The sequence below is a fragment of the Trichomonas vaginalis genome, chromosome IV, assembly GCF_026262505.1.
Source record: "Trichomonas vaginalis G3 chromosome IV, whole genome shotgun sequence".
Taxonomy (NCBI): Eukaryota; Parabasalia; order Trichomonadida; family Trichomonadidae; genus Trichomonas; species Trichomonas vaginalis.
In genome coordinates, this window is record NC_067206.1 from 36,588,368 (window position 1) to 36,601,135 (window position 12,768).

The 12,768-nt window shown below is 34.2% G+C and overlaps 8 protein-coding genes and 2 pseudogenes across 10 annotated transcripts, besides 2 other annotated features; 2 read left to right on the top strand and 8 right to left on the bottom strand.

Annotated features, from left to right (window-relative positions):
- Positions 1-8,736: part of a mobile genetic element that runs on past the window's edge.
- TVAGG3_0233170 (KilA, N-terminal/APSES-type HTH, DNA-binding family) lies at positions 154-746 on the bottom strand (the record flags this gene model as incomplete). Its single annotated transcript, XM_051227413.1, has 1 exon — positions 154-746. A coding segment is annotated over one exon (593 nt), but the record flags the coding sequence as incomplete, so codon positions are not given.
- On the bottom strand, positions 1,058-1,560 carry TVAGG3_0233180 (organellar and viral DNA polymerase type B; the record flags this gene model as incomplete). Its single annotated transcript, XM_051227414.1, has 1 exon — positions 1,058-1,560. A coding segment is annotated over one exon (503 nt), but the record flags the coding sequence as incomplete, so codon positions are not given.
- On the bottom strand, positions 2,195-2,530 carry TVAGG3_0233190 (organellar and viral DNA polymerase type B; the record flags this gene model as incomplete). Its single annotated transcript, XM_051227415.1, has 1 exon — positions 2,195-2,530. One exon carries the CDS (start codon positions 2,528-2,530, stop codon positions 2,195-2,197), a length of 336 nt encoding a protein of 111 aa, XP_051112401.1.
- On the bottom strand, positions 2,540-3,133 carry TVAGG3_0233200 (organellar and viral DNA polymerase type B; the record flags this gene model as incomplete). The annotated part of the gene is made up of 1 exon (XM_051227416.1): positions 2,540-3,133. A coding segment is annotated over one exon (594 nt), but the record flags the coding sequence as incomplete, so codon positions are not given.
- Positions 4,066-4,296, top strand: TVAGG3_0233210 (uncharacterized protein; the record flags this gene model as incomplete). Its single annotated transcript, XM_051227417.1, has 1 exon — positions 4,066-4,296. One exon carries the CDS (start codon positions 4,066-4,068, stop codon positions 4,294-4,296), a length of 231 nt encoding a protein of 76 aa, XP_051112403.1.
- On the bottom strand, positions 4,579-5,440 carry TVAGG3_0233220 (annotated as a pseudogene). Its single transcript has one exon. A coding segment is annotated over exon 1 (862 nt).
- TVAGG3_0233230 (uncharacterized protein) lies at positions 5,596-5,826 on the bottom strand (the record flags this gene model as incomplete). The annotated part of the gene is made up of 1 exon (XM_051227418.1): positions 5,596-5,826. The coding sequence occupies one exon, from the start codon at positions 5,824-5,826 to the stop codon at positions 5,596-5,598; it is 231 nt and encodes a 76-aa protein (XP_051112404.1).
- On the bottom strand, positions 5,872-6,458 carry TVAGG3_0233240 (annotated as a pseudogene). The gene has a single exon. A coding segment is annotated over exon 1 (587 nt).
- A 451-nt stretch (positions 8,737-9,187) lies between the features above and the next one.
- On the top strand, positions 9,188-10,036 carry TVAGG3_0233250 (uncharacterized protein; the record flags this gene model as incomplete). Its single annotated transcript, XM_051227419.1, has 1 exon — positions 9,188-10,036. One exon carries the CDS (start codon positions 9,188-9,190, stop codon positions 10,034-10,036), a length of 849 nt encoding a protein of 282 aa, XP_051112405.1.
- A 265-nt stretch (positions 10,037-10,301) lies between these two features.
- Positions 10,302-10,664, bottom strand: TVAGG3_0233260 (uncharacterized protein; the record flags this gene model as incomplete). Its single annotated transcript, XM_051227420.1, has 1 exon — positions 10,302-10,664. The coding sequence occupies one exon, from the start codon at positions 10,662-10,664 to the stop codon at positions 10,302-10,304; it is 363 nt and encodes a 120-aa protein (XP_051112406.1).
- Positions 10,665-12,035: 1,371 nt separating this feature from the next.
- Positions 12,036-12,768: part of a mobile genetic element that runs on past the window's edge.

Below are 12,768 nucleotides of genomic sequence, written 5' to 3' on the forward strand. Positions count from 1 at the left end.
GTAAAAAAGTCAAGCTTGAAAAATAAATGGTTCATTTACTCTGCTTGTTTGAAGTTGTCAAAATACTCTGTTATTTTTTCCTTCAGTAGCGGTAAGTCTTCTTTGAAGGTAAGTATTGTACAACCTTTCATATCATAGTGTGTTTGAGGTAACGTATCTTGAACTATTTGTTTCACATCTTCATTCGGTGTCATTGAAATCGGTAAGTTTTCGCGATAGAACCAATTTCTGTCAGATTTGTAAATCTTAGCAAGGTCGTAAAAGCTTTTGTTGTTTCTTCTGACTAAATGCAACATAACCATATCTTTATCTTCTTCATTTTCCATCTCTTCAGTATAAATCATATACTTATAGTTCTTTTCCTTTCCTTTTGGTACCGAACGTGGTATTCTTTTCTGAATGCTTTTGTCTTTTGCTTCAATGACTTCATCTTTTGCTTGAAGTTTCTTTTCCATCTCTTCACGTTCTTGTCTATGAATTTCGTCAAGAAGTCTGTAAATATACCAAGCATAACGAGGCGAAGCCCACATTGCAACAGCATTTACAAGAAGTCTATGTACATACCAACCTCTCAAACCATTTGGCAAATTTTTACGATTTTCATGAGTTTTAGGCGACCCCGAAAAAAGTCGGTCTCGCTGTGCTTCGCTCAAAAGTTCTTGTGTGCTTTGGTTTTTGAACCAATCGTCTGTATGTTTGGTATCTGGAGCAAAACATGCTGTCAAAATACTTTGCATTTGGTACATATCGTCTTTGACCGAACGAATGAGACGGAGTTGTTTGTTAAACTGTATGTACTCGTATTCTTCATTTATAGCTTCATGAACGATAGCAGTTGTTGTGTTCTCTGTTGTTGACATATCTGTCTTTACATACAAAATAAAAAAATATTTTATAAAAAAATTAGCGTTATTTTCTGACTTTCACAAAAGACCAAAAATAAACGCTTTACATGTATTTTTCAGCAACTTCGTCAAATAATTTTATAGCTTTATCTATCTCATCTACTTCAAACGTTTCTTTACCTTTTATGGGAGCACCATATATTTTCTCAAACTTTTCAAGTAGTTCTGTTTCTGCAGCTCTCATATCATTAGCAAACACAACCTTGACTCTATTGACTGTACTGTCATATCTTTGAGTTATATTATATGTTCTTCCTATCTTATATCTCTTTGTATTGAAGTCCTTCGGTTTCTGAACGATGTAAAGTAAGCCTTCACTGCAACGTTCCGTATCGAATGAACCATATGTTATGAAGTTATATCCAACAACTGGGTCTAACCATAACAAAACTATTGGTATAAGACTTTTGTCGATGAGATATGCTGCAGTTCCATAGAATCTTACCGATATCATAAGCTCAGGATTTCTTGTCAAAATTTTCTGACTAGAAGCAATTCTAACCCAGTCCTTTGTTTTCTTTCCAGATGGAGATATAATGTCTGACAAAGAATATTTGTTGTATTTCTTTGAGTATCTTACGTTTAAATCACCTATTCTAACCACTTTGGTGTCATTGTCTATCTTTCTAACTGTTTCAAACTCAATGTTTGTCATTTCTGTTCTTACATACAAAATAAAAAAATAAATAAAAATAAAACTAACTTTATTTTTTCTATCTTAAGGAAAATCATGATTTTTGTTGCTGAATTCAGCAAAAATATATTTTAGGTGAAGAGGTGAGATCTCACCTGTTTTCTCACCTCTTTTTTCACCCTCGTGAATTTTCAAGACTTCATTGTAAATGACCAAAAATATATTTTAGGGTAGATGGTTAGATCTAACCTCATTTCTACCCTCTTTTCTACCCCAGTTATTTTATAAGCGTTTTACATGGTAAACGTTATGAATTCGTGAGACTTTAAACAGTTTTGTAGCCTCTATTTCTTCTTTTAGTACATCGAATGTTTTAACGATACCGAAAGTTTCTTTATACTTCTTCTTGACGTCAGATAGAAGGAAATCTTCTGCTGTTGGATAGTTTTTGTCAAGACTTCATTGTAAATGACCAAAAATATATTTTATGTTAGCATGTTAGATCTCACCTGTTTTCTAACCTCTTTTCTAACATGGTCTAAAACACACAAAACTCATGAATTTTCAAGACTTCATTGTAAATGACCAAAAATATATTTTAGGGTAGATGGTTAGATCTAACCTCATTTCTACCCTCTTTTCTACCCCAGTTATTTTATAAGCGTTTTACATGGTAAACGTTATGAATTCGTGAGACTTTAAACAGTTTTGTAGCCTCTATTTCTTCTTTTAGTACATCGAATGTTTTAACTATGCCGAAGGTTTCTTTATACTTCTTCTTGACGTCAGATAGAAGGAAATCTTCTGCTGTTGGATAGTTTTTGTTCAGAAATTCTAACATGTCCATTTTATCTTCTGCTGGTTTTTCTGCTTCTTTCTTTAAGTCAGCATAGTCGTTTCTCATACGTTCTATCTCTTTGACGGAGTAGTTATATTTCCTCATTGCTGCTTTACATTTAGAACATTGCGGGTTCATTTTTGCGTTATACATTGAAATAAAACCAGCTAAAACAACTAAAGCGTCAATTGCTCTCTTCATCTCAAACATAGCGGGTCTTATTTGTTTGTTCCATACTTTGCCTCTTCTATCTTTATCTCTTATCTGCCATACACATTCAGCAACTAACGAAACAAAGTTGTCGTAGGTCTTAAATTCTTCAGATTTATATATGTCAGAGATGTTCTTATATACCATGTCGCAATCTTTGTCCATAACTTTATGGTTGCAATGAAATCCTAGAAACTCATAGTTTACCTTACGAATGAACTTCTTTATTTCTACTGAGTCAGTTGGTTTCACTTCTATTTCATCGAATTCAGGAATAGTGAGTTTTTGTTGTTGGATTTCAGGTAGTTTGGGTAAATGGTCAATAATGTCCTGCATTTCATAAAGATACTGTTCATTTGTTTCATCTTTCGCACTACAGTCTAAATTACTTGTTAAAAGTTCTTGCTTTATCTTCTGGATTTCTGTTTCAAAAGTATATGAAGAAGGAATGAAGCTTTTCATCTCTACTAACATAGATGTTGGATTCATGACTAAAGAGTTTGGTGCTGTTGTTTGAATTGTTGTTGTGCCGATTGTTGAAATCATATCTTTTATACAAAATAAAAAAAATAAAAAAAATAAAACTAACTTTATTTTTTATTTCGGGAAAATTCATGAAAATTCAAGAGGGTAGAAATGAGGGTAGAAATGAGGTTAGATCTAACCATCTACCCTAAATTATATTTTTGGGTCCTTTACACTCATTACGAAGAAGTCTTGACAAAACATTTACGAAGAAGTCATGAAAATTCAAGAGGGTAGAAATGAGGGTAGAAATGAGGTTAGATCTAACCATCTACCCGACATTCTCGTCAAATGAAAAAAATGACACTTTTTCATTAGATAACTGTTATTTTTTGACGAAGTGAAGATTTACACTTCGTCAAAAAAATCCCTGAAATCATATCTTTTATACAAAATAAAAAAATAAAACTAACTTTATTTTTTCTATCTTAAGGAAATTCATGAAAATTCAAGAGGGTAGAAATGAGGTTAGAAATGAGGTTAGATCTAACCATCTACCCTAAACATTATTTTTGGGTCCTTTACACTCATTACGAAGAAGTCTTGACAAAACATTTACGAAGAAGTCTTGACAAATTCAAGAGGGTAGAAATGAGGGTAGAAATGAGGTTGCTGAGGAGACTGTTGTGGTTCTTTAGGTTCCTCTGGTTTGGGAATGGACTCGGTTGGTGGTACATCGGACATCCGTTTGTGTCCTGTCGGAAGGAAGAACTTTTCCTGTCGGAAGGAAATTTTTTTCCCTTTGTCCGGAAAATTTTTTCCTGTCGGATGGAAAAACTTTTTCTGTCGGAAGGAAAAACTTTTTCTGAAGTTCGACCAAAAAGTTCTCAATTTTCGAAAATTTGAATGGTTTACGGACGGACAACTGGAAGAGTTCTTCCTGTCGGAAGGAAAAATTTTTCCCTTTGTCCGGAAAATTTTTTCCAGTTGTCGGGAAAATATTTTCCTGTCGGATGGAAGGACTCGGAATGCCAGAAGGATTTGACGAGGCAATTTACCTAATTGAAATTAACGACTGCGTAAAAGACTACTTGCGCAAGGTCATGAAGCCCCAAGGTCAAGTTCACCACTATTTCTGGAAGGGCTGCCTTGAATCTCGAGACTTCGACTGGAATTCCAATTCAAATACCAGAAAACACTCCTTTCGACGACATAAAGCAAGCAAAGAAAGAAGCTCTTGTTAAGTTCCTAAACAAACGTCCTTGGATAAAAATACCAAACAAGGAGAACCCCCTACCCCATATGAAATTGGCAATTCAGTCTCTCCTTCGCTTCTCGGGTCAGCCGTTCTACATAACCTGTGAAGGCGACATCCAACCAGTTCAGTAAACATCTCATTTTAACTTCACTTTTTTATGTTTTTTGTGAAAGTGTCAAAAATAAATTGTTTTCATGAGTTTTCTACGATGTTAGAAAAGTGGTTAGAAAACGTGTTAGATCTAACATGCTAACATAAACATTATTTTTCAATACTTTTTCAGCACTTTTCCGTAGTTATATATGAAAGACAATTCGAGATAAAAGTCATAGTACAATGGAATAATATGTTGCACACCATTTGTTGTGAACCAAACTTGAAAGTCAGAGAAACTGTTACTAGGTGGTTCGTAGAATTTAGAAGCAAAGTCATAAAAGTCCTTACCAATACATAGAAAACTATTGTTGCTTGAACTGAAACTTGCATGACACATAACATTTTGAGGGTCAAACACGTTTCTATAAACTGTCAAATCTGCTGGTGGAAGTATAAATTGAAATGGACCATCTGGTGGTAATGGTTCGTTCTGGTTTAGTAACCGAAGAAATTGTGCCCAAGAACGTTTGTCTACTTTCCAAAATAAAAACTCTGTATCTCTTGGAGGGTTAATTTCAATCTTTTGAAATGAAACGGTGGAGTTCATCTTGTCATATTCTAGTTTCAGATAGTATGTTCCATTTAGTAAAGAGTCGTATTTTTCTTGAAATTCCCAATAATATTTGTTCATTTGAGTTTGAAAGTCATTTAGAGTTTTCTCAAAGACTTTCGTCTGAACGAACTGTAAAGATTCTCATTTCGTCAAATTTGTCTATTAGACCATCAGAACCTTTATACTGCCCATGAAAATATACTGCGAACATAAATGCGTTAGTTCTATTTGAAAACAAAACTCTTCTAAATCCTATTGCCTTTGCATCTGAAGGATTTTGAAGCCAACGAATTGGATAGTCAAACCTGTATGCTCGGGATGAAATTTCTTCATCTGAAATAGTCCTACCAGCATTTGTAAAGATATAGTCTAACGGTTTTGTATCTGCTACTTTTGTTCTTTGTTTTTCAACCTGAAGCATTTAATATATGTAAAAATATATTGTTTTAAAATGGTATGCCATTTCATATTTCTCATCTAACAAACAAGTTTCCCAACGGTCTTCTCCAACAAACTCAGCGTACATTTCAAATAAAATAAAAAAATGTCACTTTTTTTAAAATAAATTTTTTTATTTCATGCAATGTTTAACACATCGAAAGGCATGTCCATAAGACGTTCTTCTTCTAACCTCTCTAGTCTGTTTGGATAATTTGCACGTGCTGTTTCCAAATCCATTTCGTAGCGAAGACCAGACAATTTGTCATAGACTTTTATGGGTCTTCCCTTCCTATATTTAAAATTCTTCGAAACTCTCCAACCATATCTTTGCAACTCTGCTTTTATTCTAGCAGATTTTCTATCCATTCTATATGGGGCATTTTTATAAAAAGAAAAAAAATATTTTTTTCTTTACTTAACATAACCGCCTGCTGCCATAAGTCTTTGACGCCAACCCATACCAGCTAATGAAGGTTGACTTGGTTTAGTTTCCAAACTAAACTTTGGTTTTGGTTTATCTTCAGTTTTTGGTTTTTCTTCTTCTATCGGTTTTTCGTCACTTTTCGGTTTCTCTGACTTTACTTTCACTTGCAGGAACAGTTGTGTCGTCAACATCTTCATAAATATCATATGCCATTTGTTTTTGTTTTCCTTTCAACTTTTTGTGTTTGTTGTAAAGTTTAGAATATTTCGACTCTAAGTCAATGAGATGTTCTATAATGAACTGTTGGTCAGTGAAGTAAACTTTTCCATCTGTTGTCTCGAAAGCTCCTTCAGACTTCAATATTTTATTTGTGAGAGTCTGTTTCTTTTTTGAGATACTAGCCGTTCCATTTTTATGAAAAGTGACTTTGTAGTTAGGGTTTGTATTTCCAGACCTGGCACTTTCTATTATTGAATTTTTCTCTTCATCTGTAAGTTCTTTGACAGGTTTTGACAATGGTTCTGAACTTTTTGTTTGTGGTGTCAAAATCTACCGTTTCAACTTCTTCGGTCATTTCATCTCAGTAAAAAATTTTAGTTTGGTGTTTGTTTTCAACTGGTTGTTGTTGTTTTTTAAGTCGGTCTAAAACTTCCTGAGGTATAGGAAGAACTTGACAAACACGTTGTGTAACTGCTGGAAGCCGACAATCCATCTTGAACTTATTTGTCTCAATGCTGCATTGTTCATTTCATCTCAATAAAAAACTTTACATTCCCCACGTTTGAGGCGGTTGAGGTTGGTTATTGTTTACCCACTGTTGTGCATGGTTATATCTCTGTTAAAGAATCTTTCCTTGGTCCATATAGTGTCCTGCTTGGTTATAGTAGTCATTTGCTTTGTTATAATAGTTTCCTGCTTGTCTTCCTACATTGTCCATCCATCCTTGAACTTTTCCTCTTGTTTCAGGATTTGGAAATAAGATTTGTTGCATCTCGTGCTACATCCCAACCTTTCTGTACAGTTTGTATAATAGGTTGTGCTTTCTCTTAAGTATACCTAATGTACTCAAAATCTTCCTTCCAACTCCAAATACACCTCTGGCTATTGTTCCCACTGCGGGCAAAAATCTGGATGCAACTCCTGCTAATGCGCCAAATAAACCCATTTCTTATAGGATAAAAAATGACGAATCCAAACAAGGACCCCTATGTTTCTAAAGCGACAAAAAAAGCACTCATGATAAAAATCTTTAGTTCAACACCAAATGCTTGGTTTATGGATATCTTGGAAAACATTCCGAGAGTTAGAACAGATGGACCACCATACTGGCTAATATTTGTCGGTCAAAACACAAGATACTGTGAAGCCATACCATTATGGTCCAAAAATATTTTAGATGTGAAAACTGCTTTGACAATATTCGTTGACAAATACCATCCAACAAAACTGACATCTGACTGTGAAAGTTCTTTCAAATCAGATGATGTAAAAAACTATCTGCGTTCAAAAAATGTAAACCAATATTTCATTGTCGACCAAAACCATTCTGCTCTTGGTGTCATTGACGGTTGTATAAAAATGTTAAGAGACTTAAACCAACCACAAGGTGTGTGAAGCAATGAAATGTCATATGACGACAAATATAGACACTTCTCCATGGCAAAGATGAGACAAGTTTTAAATATTTACAATAACCGTAAACAAAAAGGTTTGGGAACCACTCCCCGAAGAAATGAAAAACAACCCTGACTTAGAGAAAGACTATATATTTAATAATTTAGTCAAAAGAGACAAAACAAGAAAGAATGCCGGGCTTCAAACTTCAGAAAGGTGACAAAGTAAAAATAGAAATACCTAAACGCACCCATATGAAAATACTATTGACTATGACAACAATGGGAACCGACAGGTACTCACATTCGTGTTCGTAAAAATAGAAGAAAGTATACAAGAGAATATTATGAAGTTTTAGGCAAACATGGCAAAATGTACACACTGCAAGCAGAAGATAAAACTACTATTGTCAGACCTCGTTTCAAACTTGTCAAAGTTCAAGGTGGTATACTTTCAAAGACAGTTCCTAACAAATATAAGACAACTCCTGACGAATATGCTAAAGAAGTTGAAAATGACGACTAAGCAATTCTATACCATGCGTAAACTGTCATGTAAGGTGGCATGTATTCTTTACTTTGTCCCGTTGTTTGCGTATATCCTGAAACGAAATGTGTATGGTTTCCTTCTCCCTGAGTGTCACTCCAGTAACAATTTATAGCAAACTTAACGTCGTCTTTAACATCATATACTTTACCTTTTGTCATTCCTGACCAATCCCAATATCTATGCTTATGCCAACCTGCTTGAGATGTACTTAAATCTATGTAGTGACTGTGTGCAGGTAAATTTTCACCTGAAATCGTTTTACTTCCACCTGTTTCCTTTGAAGAGTTTGCACAATACAAAAACCTGTCGACTATTTGTTCCCATGCACCAACACCAAGTACTACTTCTGGTCTGGTAGAGTTCATTGAAACATATAATGAGCCAACCGGGTAAATAAGATTCGGCAAAATTTGTTTAAGCACATTGAGTTCCTGTCTTAGATGCATAATACTATTGTCATTAGATATCAAAGTATCTACAAGACTTGTTGCCGGTGGTATTGTTGGACCTTTACTTGGCAAGGTTGTGTTTAGTGTAATATCATCTGCTGTAAAAGTTGTAAAACTTGTATGTGTATGAGTCTTATCTGCTTTCTTCTCTAACTTACTAGCCACATATTCCTTATCCGCTTTCTTTTCAAGGCTAACGTTTAAGTCTGTTATTTCAGATATAGAATGTGTATGAGTCTTTTTAGAATATTCGTTTTCAGCTCTTGTCACTTCACTTGACATTTTATTGTCAACATATGTTTTGTCTGCTAGTTCAGGATGAGTATGTTCTTTTGTTGCATAAGCATTGTTAGCTCTTTCTTCTTCTTTTGCTATTGCATCGTCTACATATTCTTGTCAGCTTTGTTGTCAACATCTGCTTTCAAAAGAAGTTCATTTATAGGTTTCTCGTTTAAAGTTCCTTTTGTTGGATTTATACAGACAGTATTGTTCTTCTTGTCTTGAAATAGAAACTCATCTGTTAAAGGGTTTAATGTCAGTTTTAAGTTTCCTTCTTTCAATGACTCAGATATCTTAGAATAGTTTGAAAAGTTTGTTGTGTTTTATTTAGAGCTTGCACAATGAGTTGTCGGTTGTGTTGTATTTCTCTCATGGAAGCAATATCTTTCGACATTTTTATTCTAGATAAAATATGCTTCCAATAGAAAAAGAAAATTCAAGAGTTGCTACAACTAAACCATTAGATGAACTTTTTACTAATGTCGGTCAAAAGTTTGAGACAGAGACCGTAAAGCATGAAGGCTATCGTTTTGACTACCCATTAAGATGGCTAAGAGACCCATCTGTCACAAAAGCTATTGGCTTTCGTAGAATGAAGTTCATTTCAGAAGCCATACATGGTTTCCCATTTACGGTCGGTTTTGAAGTTCGATACTATAACAAAGAAAAACGTATGTATGAGAAATTTGAACAGGGAAAACTTTTACAAGTTAGTTTGCTTGTAAACTTAGAAACAACTCTTCAAGCTTTTCAAGAAAAAATAAACGATATCTATATCGAATATGCAAACCAGTATAACATTGACGAAGGAGAATACCATCTCGATATTATTTATGACAGGAAAAATGCAACTGTTAAAATCAATAGAATAGAAGACCTTGGAGAAAACGTTTATATTTCTACAAAATATAACAACTTGGCATGGTATAGATTTATGAGGATGTTAAATCAGCCTGCAGCATATCCAGTACACCCAGACTTTTATGAAGTCGAAAACCCTAATGGAACATATGAAAATGTTTTCGACCAAGATGCTATTATTGTTCATGCTTCATTTTCTGGCGCCCAAAACTCTTTCTTATGCTTGGCAAATGACTTTTACGAAAAACCTACAAAGTTATACGAACCATCAAGTGGAAGTATTTCAGACTTTCAAGTATGGTTTACTACAGATGGAAGAAAAAGAATAATTCCATTATACCATGCGTTTTACTTAGAACTTAGTTTCATATACAACTACTATCGAACGGTAAAAATATAACTTTTTAATACGGTTGTGGTGTTGGATTTGGTTGCCAACTAGACTGTGGTGCAGGTTCAGGCTGTTGTATAACAGGAGCTTGTTCTTCTGGTTCAGGGTCTTTAGGTATAATACCAACAAACTGACCTACCCTTTTACCAATATTTTTGACACCGTTCCAAATTCCTCTTCCTACGGTTTTTATTCCATTCCATATACCTCTTCCAACTCTTCTGAAGAAGTTTCCAATACTACTGAAGAAACCCATTTTACTATATGTAAAAATCTAATGTCCGCCTAGTCTTTTGCGTTTCCTGTTGAGTTCCATAGCATTCTTTAACTGGAGCTCATACATTCTGTTTCTCCTCTGGTAGAAAACATATTCTGGGTCAACTCCTGTGTTCGCGTCATCTGCATAAAGTTGTTTATATCCCACTTCAGGGTTTGTATAAAACTCTTTCCATCTCATATTTGCATACCATGGTGGCAAACCTAACGCAGCGTCATTTGACATGGCAGTTTGCATTTGTACATCTGTTGGCACTTGACCATAGTTTGCCATTGCAGTTTGTATTCTAACTTCATTTGGAATATTCTCTGGGTTTGGTTGTCCAGGTTGCTGTGCATTCGCTAAGTTCTGTGCGTCCATTTAATATTAGATAAAAATATCTCTTACGAGTACATATACTGAACATTTGCAGGCATTGGTTCATCTTCATATTCTCTATATCTTTCTGCCACGTCAAAGAAATAAATGACACAATGGAAAAAAACCTAAAACAAGTAGTCCTATTTCAAACCACATTTACTTACTAATAAAATTTCTTTGTTATGACACTTTCTCCGGTTTATAGGACCTCTCTCATATTCTATCTTGTCATATCTAAACTCATAGTCATGTATGTCCTCTAACCATCTCATAACGGTTTCCAAACCACTTTTATCGGATGTAAAGTAAAAGCATGAATGGTTATGTAAAACGTCTAAAGTTTCTAAAGAGTCTCTCAAAGTCCAGTCTACTTGGTATTGAAAATCCCATGTGTTATAGAACGGCGGGTCCACTATAAAGAAAAACATTTTCCTTGTCTTTATATTTTTCATACAACTCTGTCCAATGACATCTCACAAACTCTATACCCTCAATATATTTTTCTATGTCCTCTTTGAAAACATTTGTATAGTTAAGATATAAAACTTTTGACATAAGTGTTTCAATGTCATGAACTCTTATAGAACCACTATATAATAGTCTAGCAGATATACTATCCCAGTCTATATATTCTGCTTTTTTCAAAACCTCTCTCACAATATTTTTGTTATCTAATGGTATACGTTCCATCTTACCTATAGGTATCTTTTCTTTTAACTCTTTCAATATATTGTTTGTGTCTGGTATATGTTTGAGACGGTCCATATAGTTGTCGAAGTCATTGCATATAATCTTTGAGTCTGGGAATATTGTATGGCACAAATGGGATATATAGAAACTTCCACCGAACAAATCTACAAATGTTAGACCATTCGGTAGTTTCTTAAGTTCTCTCAATATAATATCTTTACATTTACTCTTATTTCCAAAGAACGGTAACGGTGGTTTTGTAAAATTCATTTATATATAATAATAAAAATGTTTTTACCCGAAAAGTGACAGAAAAGTGACAAAACATGAAAACATATATAATTTGTGAAAAGCGACACATTATATAATGTTTTCGACCCAGAAGAAGGCTTCTTCCCAGAAGCAATGGAGGAAGAAGAAGAGTCCTCCGAATTCACACCAGAAGACTAACAATTTTCCGAATAAAAACTTCATTTATACTAAACATCTTCGGGGCTAGAGGGCACGAAGTGCCTGGAAGCCCCACTACCTTTTTTTATATTATCCTTAAAATCCACACTAGAATATATTTAAATCAACTTTTAAAAAAGTTCGAATCCTGCGCGTCTCACTTTTTAAATTTTCGAAAAGGAAAATTATATTCTCCTAAAATGAAAACAATTTTCCGAATTGACATCCTTATGGTGAGTTAACATACGCAACAGTTTTGAAAAAAGTTCCATATTCTTATCAAAATGTTACAATTTTCAAACAAATTTCAAGAAATACTCTCAAAAAAGCATTCAAAGAAATCGGTGGTACACCAAAAATTAAAAGTGGTCCTCCACAAGAGGAATTAACTCCAGAATTAATTTTGAAGGTTCAGAATTCTTATGAAAATTACAAATGTGGGGTTCAAAAATTGTATTGGACTCTCAATATGAATCCAAAACAATTTCAAATCAGTTACAATGCAGTTATTAAGGCAGCAAAATTTCTGGGAATTTACAAAGAAAAAGATAAAAGTAATCCAAAAGCATATTATGTGGATTATGAAGCAATTCTTCCAAATACAATCTGGCATGTGGATATTCATTTTTTGAAAGAACCAGAAACTTTACCGGTTTATGGAATAATTGATGACAAAAGTCGTTATTTGTTAGCATTGAAATTGCTTCGTAACAAAAGTTCAACAGAAACTTCAAAAGTGGCAATTGCAACAGTTCAAAAATATGGAGCACCTTTCTGTTTCTGGTCAGATAACGGTAAAGAAAATGAGGGAGAGTTCACAAAATTTTTGAGTACTTATGACATTCAAATCAGAAAATCAGCTCCATACATGCCACGTCAAAATGGCAAAATTGAACGCCTCTGGCCATCACTGGACAAAAATGCTCCAAAGTCTTCAGAATTTGAGAGCATCAATCAGGAATTG